Source organism: Embiotoca jacksoni, unplaced genomic scaffold (genome assembly GCF_022577435.1).
Source record: "Embiotoca jacksoni isolate LCO1_2020_lvr unplaced genomic scaffold, fEmbJac1.0.p SCAF_5, whole genome shotgun sequence".
NCBI lineage: Eukaryota > Metazoa > Chordata > Actinopteri > Embiotocidae > Embiotoca > Embiotoca jacksoni.
The window spans coordinates 16,973,511-16,985,159 of NW_027185403.1; the positions used below are offsets into that span (position 1 = coordinate 16,973,511).

General features: G+C 43.1%; 1 protein-coding gene across 2 annotated transcripts; it reads left to right on the forward strand.

The window, feature by feature from the left end:
- The first annotated feature begins 1,483 nt into the window (after window positions 1-1,483).
- cnot7 (CCR4-NOT transcription complex, subunit 7) lies at window positions 1,484-11,617 on the forward strand. Of its 2 annotated transcripts, XM_069170842.1 has the most exons (7): window positions 1,484-1,642; window positions 4,632-4,755; window positions 4,845-5,038; window positions 6,840-7,001; window positions 8,091-8,235; window positions 8,400-8,510; window positions 9,951-11,617. In XM_069170842.1, the coding sequence occupies exons 2-7, from the start codon at window positions 4,639-4,641 to the stop codon at window positions 10,080-10,082; spliced, it is 861 nt and encodes a 286-aa protein (XP_069026943.1). In that variant the 5' UTR covers window positions 1,484-1,642; window positions 4,632-4,638; the 3' UTR covers window positions 10,083-11,617. The 2 variants fall into 2 exon arrangements, with proteins under 2 accessions (XP_069026943.1, XP_069026944.1); XM_069170843.1 differs by lacking the exons at window positions 1,484-1,642; window positions 4,845-5,038 and having other exon boundaries at window positions 4,668-4,755.
- Window positions 11,618-11,649: the final 32 nt, after the last annotated feature.

The window sequence follows — 11,649 nt, forward strand, 5'->3', positions numbered from 1 at the left end:
GTCTGTTTTCAGTTATTATTTGCAAGTAAAAAGATTTCTACTTTTTGGATTTTTCTTTGTTTTTTTTGACAGTGGGACTTTTTGTTTGTCATCGTAGTCTTTCCAAAATATATTTGTGTTTAACAACGTACTTACTGAAGGTAAAACTGCAAGAATAGACTAATTAATATGGACAAGAATAATAGTGTGTACCTAATAAATACGGGAAAACAAGAGCAAGTACTTTTCTGGTCCAGTTTTTTAAAGTCAAGATTAATGAATGTTTCTTGTTTGTTTTTTTATTTTTTTTATTTTTTTTTAAATCAGGTCAAGTATGTTATTAGACACAAGGATAATTAGATTTAGTATGCAGCAGCTCTCCATACACCTTAAACAACAGACATCAAAATACATAAAATAAAATAAAATAAATAATTATTCAAACAGCAACCCAAGGCAGCTACTTTAATCTAGGTTTGTAAATGTAAACGTTTTTAAATATGAAATCTAAACTGAACTCTTTTTCTTTCCAATCCAGCAAATATTTCTCTTTTTGAGGATGCTGAAATGGAAAATACTGAAACTCAACAAATTGGACTGAGTGCATAACACAGACATATATACGTATATATGTATATATGTCTATGTCTATATACATATATAAGTATATATGTATAGATGTCTATGTCTATATACATATATATGTACATATGTATAGATGTCTATGTCTATATGCATATATAAGTATATATGTATATATGTCTATGTCTATATACATATATACGTATATATGTATATATGTCTGTGTCTATATACATATATAAGTATATATGTATAGATGTCTATATACATATATACGTACATATGTATAGATGTCTATGTCTATATATATATGTATATATGTCTGTGTCTATATACATATATAAGTATATATGTATAGATGTCTATGTCTATATACATATATAAGTATATATGTCTATGTCTATATATGTATAGATGTCTGTCTATATACATATATACGTATATATGTATATATGTCTATGTCTATATACATATATAAGTATATATGTATAGATGTCTATGTCTATATACATATATACGTATATATGTATATATGTCTGTGTCTATATACATATATAAGTATATATGTCTATGTCTATATATGTATAGATGTCTGTCTATATACATATATACGTATATATGTATATATGTCTGTGTCTATATACATATATAAGTATATATGTATAGATGTCTATGTCTATATACATATATACGTATATATGTATATATGTCTGTGTCTATATACATATATAAGTATATATGTCTATGTCTATATATGTATAGATGTCTGTCTATATACATATATACGTATATATGTATATATGTCTGTGTCTATATACATATATAAGTATATATGTATAGATGTCTATGGTGCAGAAGACTGCATACATACGTACATACGCATATGACGTTTTCTTTTAACGTGATGACGTCGTGTTGTAGGCACTGCTATGATGGCAGCTGTGAGTTGACATCAATACGAGGCTGAATATAAACTATTTAAAAGTTAGCGGAAAACGTCCCGACACAATAACGCAGAGCAGATCAATAGTTTTCAGACAGCTCGCGCTGAAAACACACGCGCGCCCGGTTTGGGGAAACGGTGAGTTTAACGAAGCTACGTTCACCTCTGCAGGATCAAAGTGGCACCGAGAGGGTCTGTGCTGCTACTTACTCATTTCTTTCATGTCTTGCGCGCACTTTTCTGTATGTGTCGAGGGAGCTGTCCACCTGAGGGGGGTGTTGGGAGCGGGGACAGCCCGCGCTGCTGTCCCGCTGCGCGTGTCAACCAATGCTACGTCTGTCACCTGCTAACTGTTACCTAGCTAGCCCCAGTGCTGCTGAGAGCTAATGTTAAAGAGCAGCCGGCTGAGCTCCTGACCGTCACTGTCCTCACTGTCCTCACTGTCCTCACCGTCCTGACCATCACTGTCCTGACCGTCCTGACCATCACTGTCCTGACCGTCCCGGTCCTGACCGTCCTGGTCCTGACCATCACTGTCCTCACCGTCACTGTCCTCACCGTCCTGACCATCACTGTCCTGACCGTCCCGGTCCTGACCGTCACTGTCCTCACCGTCACTGTCCTCACCGTCCTGACCATCACTGTCCTGACCGTCCCGGTCCTGACCGTCCTGGTCCTGACCGTCACTGTCCTGACCATCACTGTCCTGACCGTCCTGGTCCTGACCGTCCTGACCCGTCCTGGTCCTGACCCATCCTGGTCCTGACCGTCCTGGTCCTGACCATCACTGTCCTGACCGTCCTGGTCCTGATCATCACCGTCCTGACCGTCACTGTCCTGACCATCACTGTCCTGACTGTCCTGGTCCTGACCGTCCTGGTCCTGACCATCACTGTCCTGACCCGTCCTGGTCCTGACCCGTCCTGGTCCTGACCGTCACTGTCCTGACCGTCACTGTCCTGACCATCACTGTCCTGACTGTCCTGGTCCTGACCGTCCTGGTCCTGACCGTCCTGACCCGTCCTGGTCCTGACCGTCCTGGTCCTGACCATCACCATCCTGACCATCACCATCCTGACCATCCTGACCATTACTGTCCTGACCGTCCTGACCGTCCTGGTCCTGACCGTCACCGTCCTGACCATCACTGTCCTGACTGTCCTGGTCCTGACCGTCCTGGTCCTGACCATCACTGTCCTGACCGTCCTGGTCCTGACCGTCCTGACCCGTCCTGGTCCTGACCGTCCTGACTGTCCTGAGCTCGTCCTGACCGTCCTGACCATCACCGTCCTGACCATCACTGTCCTGACCGTCCTGACCATCACTGTCCTGACCATCCTGACCGTCCTGACCGTCCTGGTCCTGACCATCACTGTCCTGACCATCCTGATCGTCCTGACCGTCCTGGTCCTGACCGTCCTGACCATCACTGTCCTGACCATCCTGACCGTCCTGACCATCCTGTCCATCCTGACCGTCCCGTCCTGACCATCCTGACCATCCTGGTCCTGACCGTCATGACCATCCTGACCATCACCGTCCTGACTATCACTGTCCTGACCGTCGTGACCGTCCTGGTCCTGACCGTCCTGACCATCCTGACCATCACCATCCTGACCATCACTGTCCTGACCGTCGTGACCGTCCTGGTCCTGACCATCACCATCCTGACCATCACTGTCCTGACCATCCTGACCGTCCCGTCCTGACCGTCCTGACCATCCCGTCCTGACCATCCTGACCGTCCCGTCCTGACCATCCTGACCGTCCTGACCGTCCTGACCATCCTGACCGTCCTGGTCCTGACCGTCCTGACCAACCTGACCATCCCGTCCTGACCATCCTGACCGTCCCGTCCTGACCATCCTGACCGTCCTGACCGTCCTGACCATCCTGACCGTCCTGGTCCTGACCGTCCTGACCAACCTGACCGTCCCGTCCTGACCATCCTGACCGTCCTGACCGTCCTGACCATCCTGACCGTCCTGGTCCTGACCGTCCTGACCATCCTGACCGTCCCGTCCTGACCATCCTGACCGTCCTGACCGTCCTGACCATCCTGACCGTCCTGGTCCTGACCGTCCCGTCCTGACCGTCCTGACCATCCTGACCGTCCTGGTCCTGACCGTCCTGACCATCCTGACCGTCCCGTCCTGGCCATCCTGACCATCCTGACCATCCTGACCGTCCCGTCCTGACCGTCCTGACCATCCCGTCCTGACCATCCTGACCGTCCCGTCCTGACCATCCTGACCGTCCTGACCGTCCTGACCATCCTGACCGTCCTGGTCCTGACCGTCCTGACCAACCTGACCTTCCCGTCCTGACCATCCTGACCGTCCCGTCCTGACCATCCTGACCGTCCTGACCGTCCTGACCATCCTGACCGTCCTGGTCCTGACCGTCCTGACCAACCTGACCGTCCCGTCCTGACCATCCTGACCGTCCTGACCGTCCTGACCATCCTGACCGTCCTGGTCCTGACCGTCCTGACCATCCTGACCGTCCCGTCCTGACCATCCTGACCGTCCTGACCGTCCTGACCATCCTGACCGTCCTGGTCCTGACCGTCCTGACCATCCTGACCATCCTGACCGTCCCGTCCTGACCGTCCTGACCATCCTGACCGTCCTGGTCCTGACCGTCCTGACCATCCTGACCGTCCCGTCCTGGCCATCCTGACCATCCTGACCATCCTGACCGTCCCGTCCTGACCGTCCTGACCAGACAGCTGCATGTTGCTCTGCGTGCTTACATTCAAGTCATTTGTTAATTTCCCATTTGACTGACAGAAAGCACAAACCGCTCCTTGGGATTTGAATTAGATTCTTCAGTGTTAAGGATAATGTGATTTGAAACCCACAGCAGTTTGCATTTATTTTCTATTATTATTATTATTATTATTATTATCATAATTATTATTATTATTATCGTAAGGTTGCATGTTGCCAGCCAAACAGTTCGTCAGCAGTTCTTGAATGTCTTCGGATGGTGTGTTCAGGTGTCGTTGTCCTGACACCTTCATATATTATCTTGTGTTCAGGAAAACGATCCATCACACTACTCTGTGGAGATGCAGATGTTTTCTTAAACCCTCTGACTTGATGCATTTTTCTCCTGCATGAAGTGGCACTATGCCCGCAGCTACTGTGGATCACAGCCAAAGAATATGTGAGGTTTGGGCCAACAACCTGGAGGAGGAGCTGAAGAGGATCCGACATGTCATCCGAAAATACAACTACATTGCTATGGTGAGTGACGTGCTGAGAGACGCTGTCCGACCCCGCAGTTCTTGACACACCCAGATCTCCACTGTTCACAATGAGTTGTCTTCTTGCAGGACACAGAGTTTCCAGGTGTTGTAGCCAGACCAATCGGAGAGTTCAGAAGCAACGCTGACTATCAGTACCAATTACTGCGCTGCAATGTGGATTTGCTCAAGATAATACAGCTGGGCCTCACATTTATGAACGAACAAGGGGAATACCCTCCAGGAACATCAACATGGCAGTTCAATTTTAAGTTCAACCTCACGTAAGGTTGCTCTCCTGTCTCTCTCACTTTGTTCTTTTCTTGTATGGCATCAAATGGATCTCTGGCATGTCAATAAGTAGCTCAGACTTGAGAGAAATGCAGTTAACGGAGAATGAATGGTTTTAGCAGCGCAACCTCCAGAGGAACATATCTGTACCGTATGATCATACAGGCCAGACTGTAATTATCTGAGTTATAAAAACGATGCACAGGAGAGAAGAAAAGTGGGCGTTCCCACAGCCAATCATAAAAGACTCGACTGAAAAGGGGCGTGGCTTGAGGTGCTACAGGACAGCGCTGACCTTATTTGGACAGTTACACATGTTTTGGTCTTCAGGCTCTGTTCTTCAGTGTGTTCAGTTTGACATATAATTATGGACACTACATTCAAGTGCCATGTCTTATCTTGTACTTTTAACAGGTTTGTATCGCTACAGAAAGAAGTGTGGGAGATGCAGCTCTTTCAACTCAAAGTGCCCCGAGTTTAGTGGTTGAAAAGTAACAGATACACATGAAGTCAAACAAATTCTTTGTATTTGGTGTTCTGTGGGAAATCCTTTGCAGTCAGAGACTGTGAAGTCCCACGGACGTCAGCAGACACTCAGTGTCCTCCGTGGTGATGCTCTCTCGGGCCTCCACTGCAGCCACCTTCAGTTCCTGCCTGTTTTGCAGATAAATACAGCTCGGTTGGATTGAAATGAAGTGATTGACTCAGCCAGTCGAGGTTGTTCCACCTCTTCCACCCTGAAGAGCTCTTTGGTTGTACATTTACATTTTTCCTGCTGAATGATGAAAGGTTGTCCTTTAAGTTTTGATGCATTTGGCCGAGTGTGAGCGCACTCCTGTAAACCTCTGCATTCATTCTCCTGCCCTGCCTCCATCAGCAGTGAAATCATCAATAAATACCACTGTGCCATTTCACTGGCAGTCATACATGTGCAAGTCATAACAGAAGCATCACCATGTGTGATAGATGACGTGGTGCTTTGTGTCGTGAGCTGATTATTGTTGTCGTCACACTTTGCTTTTTCCATCATTTTGATACTGATGGAGTTTGTTTCATCCATCTGTAAAACTTTATTGCACCACTTTGTTTTTGAAGGTTTGTGTTCCTCTGTCTACTGGATCACTTCCCAATTTCTAGTTTTCATGCACACAAGCTTTTCTTTTTTTTTTTATATGAATCCTAATGTTGATTTTTTTTTTTTTTTCCAAACAACTGTTTTTGTCTTAATACTATTTCTGCTTTTGTAGCTTCATTGTTATCTTCCTCACTTACATGGTCCTCTCTTTATTTGCATTTTAGTCACTAAGTGTCGGGTTATATCTCCCACACAGTTCTGCCAGTATTGTTGTAAACCTGCTCAAATTAAAGCTGAGACTTCCCACTTTAATGTAGCATCACTTTATTTGATCTTTTAATTGAATGTACTAAAGCACAGAGCCTGAAGAACCGAAATGTGTCACTGTCCAGGTAATCACAGTCTGGACTGTATTTTGAATAAAACTGTCCGTTAGGCGTGAGAGTGTCTCAGGTTGTTTACAGCAGACACAGATAAGACACGCTAAGGGATAAGCTACAAAAAAAAAATTACAAACTTTCCTGTGATTATTGTTCATACCCCTTCGTAAAATTGCATATTGTCAGTTCAGATGTTTGAGGGTAAAATGTATAATTCCCGACTGAATATGTCAGACACAGCTGACTATTTATATAATTATTACTGAGCTCGTGTTTATTTGATTGTCGTTTGTGGTACAAATAATAACAGTGTGTTTTTGTGTGTGTCTTTCCCATCAGAGAAGATATGTACGCACAGGACTCCATCGAGCTCCTGACCACTTCAGGGATTCAGTTCAAGAAGCACGAGGACGAAGGCATCGAGACGCTCTACTTTGCCGAGCTGCTGATGACATCAGGAGTGGTGCTGTGTGACGGGGTCAAGTGGCTGTCCTTTCACAGGTATGCTGCGTCCACAATCGGGCGCTATTTTGTGTGCAGTCCGTTATTTTACTCAGCTTCACTGGAGATGGTTACAGAGCAGCGCCTACAGAAATGACAAGTTGCCTGTCTTAAGTACAGCATCTCCTTAGTTATTGAACCGAGCCGTGATCAGAAACACACTGTTGTACCTCCGGTTTCATGACTGTCCAGATACTGTAGATGACATATGATATGTTTAGTCCAAGCTCGTCATAGAATCAGTGTTACGTGTTTGAAAGCATATGAGTTTTCAGTGTATGATGTACATTATTGTCATATCTACACAGACATTGACGTGTTTCAGCTTGTAACCGGAAAATTTGACTCAGCAGGCAAATGTTTCTTTGTATTCGATCTGTGTCTAGTTGTAAGGAAGATAACATGTTACACAGAAGTGTTTTTTTTTTATTTTTTTTTTTAGCTAAAAACATGTTAAAACTAGTAAATATCATGATATACTGAAATTTTGTAAACACATTTTTTTGTTTTAGTTTATTGGTCTTCGTGACGAAGCCTTTTTTTTCCCAGTATTTTCTACAATCTGCTGCCGATCAGCTTTATTTCGTGCTCAGTTTCCTGCTGCGTCTCCATGACGAACTGAGTTCATGTTTGAAACGTCAGTCCTTTGTTAGAACACATCTCCGACCTGGCATTATCCTTTGTGTTTTTGTTGGCTGTCTGTTTTGATAATTGGATGAATATCTATTTTTCAGCATTGTCTGGTGATCTGGTGTTTTTCCTTTTGGATTATTTTTCTCTTGTGAATGAACTGATCATCTTATTCATCTTTTTTCAGTTTTAGTCATAGATTAGTAGGACACTTGTTGTAAAGTCAACTTCCAACAACACATGCTCTTTATTAGTGCAGCGGCTTTGTGTGGATATTTGCCCCAGCATGGATAGTAGTCTGACATACTGGATGTAGAGACACAAAAAGTCAGCCAGTCTTTGGTGTCATGGCAGACTGGAGGTGAGAGAATCTTTTGCTGCTGTTTGCTCTTTAATGCATTGTTAAAAACGTGTGCATGTGTTTGTATCCATGTATTTTATATGTATTTATTTTTACAGTGGCTACGACTTTGGATACTTGATCAAGATTCTGTCCAACGCAAACCTGCCTCATGAGGAAGTGGACTTCTTTGAAATTCTGCGCTTGTACTTCCCAGTCATTTACGATGTCAAGTACCTCATGAAGAGCTGTAAGAACCTGAAGGTACTTTGATGAATATTACAGCAGGAAGCACAGAGGTTCTCCTGCTTGATTAATTTAAAGCATCACTCCTTAATTTCCTTTGTGGTCTCTGATGAGTTCGGCCCTCAGCTTTTACTTTGCCTACAAGCGTTGATCCGGAGTGACTGGTGGTGTTTCGTCTTCAGGGCGGGCTGCAGGAGGTCGCTGAGCAACTGGAGCTGGAGAGGATCGGACCACAGCACCAGGCCGGCTCCGACTCTTTACTCACAGGCATGGCTTTCTTCAAGATGAGAGAGGTAGGCGCCTCAAGGTAGAGAGGATTTATGGAGGTTGTCTGAATTATTGATGGGCATTACAAGTAAAAGTACGATTAGAAAATTCCTCTGAACTAATCGACTAATAACCGACTGTTCACACAGTTTGACCTGCAAAGCTCCGCAGTCTAATAGCAACGAATTCTTCTTCTCCTCATGTTGTTTAATGGTGGCGGGCAAACAGTTTCTTGGTGCATTATGCTGACACCTACTGATGGGAGTAACACATTACAACCAGGAGCTGGTAAAACCAGTGGAAATAAGGAAGAACAATAGTCACATATGCTAATTGTTGTTGTTTTTTTAAACGGCTATTCGAATATTGCTAAATCATGAGCCATTAATAGTCAAAATAAGAACCTTGTCTCTTTGATCTTTTTGATCAAAGCGTTAAACATTTCCGTATTTCTTTCAACATGTCACAAATCTGAACTGAGGGCCGCAATTAATGTGTCCTCTATTTTTAAACGTACTCATTTGACATTTGAATGTTAAGCTAAAGTTTGTTACATTTTAGTTTTTTTTATTGAAAAAAGACTGACTGATGCAGTTTGACTAATGAGCCCGTCACTCACCTCTTCTTGGCCTCTAGAAACTCTCCTCTGAAGTGTCTGTGTGCTAATCTCCTTGTGAAAGCTGAAATTGTGATAATAAACCTGTAACCCCTGTGCAGATCACTTTCTAGCGTAACATACTACAAACAGAGTGATGGTCAACACATCAGTACCTGTATTTCAGATGATGATGTCATAGGCATGAATCTGTCAATGTTTCCAAAGGATAAAACTCACTGATTTAAAGGAATCGTTTTGCCCACAAAATGTCAGAAAATATCATAAATATATTGTAGATTTTATTCGACCAACACCTGAAAACCAAAAGATTAGAGCCCAATCGATCTTAGATTTCTGAAGGCGTTACTGATATTAGGATGTAAAAAAACAAAATGCTACATGGATCAAAACACTTGTGACAGAGATCCAATATGTAAACTTTATTGTCCATAACGACATCAGTGCTTTGAAACAGGACAGGAAATTAAATAATTATAAATAACTGTAAATATAAAACAAACGCAAATCAAACAATTTCTAGATTACCCCGGGTATCTTTGTTTTGCATTCTGTTCTGTAAAAAAAAAGGTTTTCATATCGGACAACAGGCTCAACTAAAGATATCCGGTTTACTGTCTGAAATGACAAAGAAAAGCAGCAAATCATCACGTGAGGCCCTGAAACAGAAAATATTAGACGTTTTTATTGTGACTAAAACAATAAATCAATCATCAAAATAGTTGCAGATTAATTTCTTGTTAAATATCTAATCAATTAATCTGACTAATTGTTGCAGTTCTAATTTAAAGAGAAATGCATGAAGCATTGTGTAAACATGTTGAACGAATGTGTGCGCGTCTTCCCACAGATGTTCTTTGAGGATCATATTGACGATGCAAAGTACTGTGGTCACTTGTACGGGCTCGGCTCGGGCTCCGCCTACGTCCAGAACGGAACGGGAAACGCGTACGAAGAGGAGGCGAACAAGCAGCAGTCGTGACACCTCTCTGAAACTCTTCCCATCCTGCGGTTCACATCCACAGTCGGTGCGGCGCTGCGGCCGAGCTCCGACCGCCGGGTGTCAACGATAACGGAAGAAGAAAAAAAAAAAAAACCCACATACATATGCATCGTTTAGCAAGCTGTTTCTCATAGGCTCTGCTCACCTTAGACGACTGGAGACGACGGTCAGAGAATCCCAGCTGTCCTCACACATGCAGCATGTGTGAGTTTAGTCTTTTATTCCTACGAGGCAGCACATAGAAAGTGTGGTTGGTTCAGTTCAGTTTAACATGCTTGAGAAGATGGGATTTTAGTTTTCCTAAAGTGTTCTGTAGAGATGTTTTGCACTTTAAAGCTCTAACCTGATTTTATATGGAAAGCTGAAAATGTTTCTGGTGTCTCTCCTCTTTGTTGCCTTCTCTATGTTCCCATTTAACATTGCGAACATGTAAATCTTCATTCTCACCACGCTCAGCCTTAATATTAGCAGCATTCTTTTCGTATCTTTTAAACTTTTAATTTATTGTGCTGGTCATGTGACTTTGAGTAGCCGCCCCATTCAACACTAAGATGAGTGTCGCTGCATTTCCTGTCAGATAATGAGAAAGGGAACTCTCACTGAGTGTGTTTATGTGCACTTTTCCTATAAAGATCATATTTATAATGACGTGAAGATGCTCCAGTCCCACTGTGAGAAGCCTTTACTATCAAACATTCTGCTCCTGAATGGGATGCTGACGTGAAGGAACGCCTTTTCTTTACTATTATTTACTGTTTTTCTGTTTGCATTTATGATAATGCTCCGAATGCTCGCATACTAAATACTACGAGTATGTACCTAGAAGCAGACGAATGCTTTACATTGGAGGGATGTTTATTAGTTGTGCATGTAAACTCCCTCATCGACACAAGCACACACGAACAGATGCATCACCACTCTACATGGTCGACCAATCAAACTCATCAGACCCTAAAGACACGATTAATAAGGATTTAGTAAGACAACAAGTCACCAGCTGTAGGACATGCTGAGGTCAGCCTACTCTGCTGAGAGTAAACATTCACTTTTAATTGAGCTGAAGGTTGTGTACTGTTTTTGTGTTATAATAAAAGAAGAAGAAAATTTTACTCGTTGAAAAAATAAGATTGCTTTTAAAGAGGCATCTGTTCGTTCTGGCAGAGTTCATTTCACGTGTAGTTTTGGCCTTTGAATGACACCGGAGTGCTTTTTTTTTCCTGTATTTCCTTCCAGTTCATTCATGCTGCGTAGAACGGCCGCATGTACTAGAACATTTGAATAAATGCAGTGTTGTTGAATAGCATCCTGGACTTGCATAGGTGTGTGTTGAAGTGTAGGTTCGCAACTTCTTAACCTCCCTCAGCGTCAGAAACTGACAACTGAAACACTTTATTCTCTCTGCAGCACATCTTTTCACACTGTAAAGGAGTCTAAGAAGAATATGCAATAAAAAAAAGAGTAATGTTTGTAGGTTATTTTGTAAATAAAGGCTTGACATTTTTCTACCATCTTGATCTTTACATCTTTTAATGACTCCGTAGAAAAG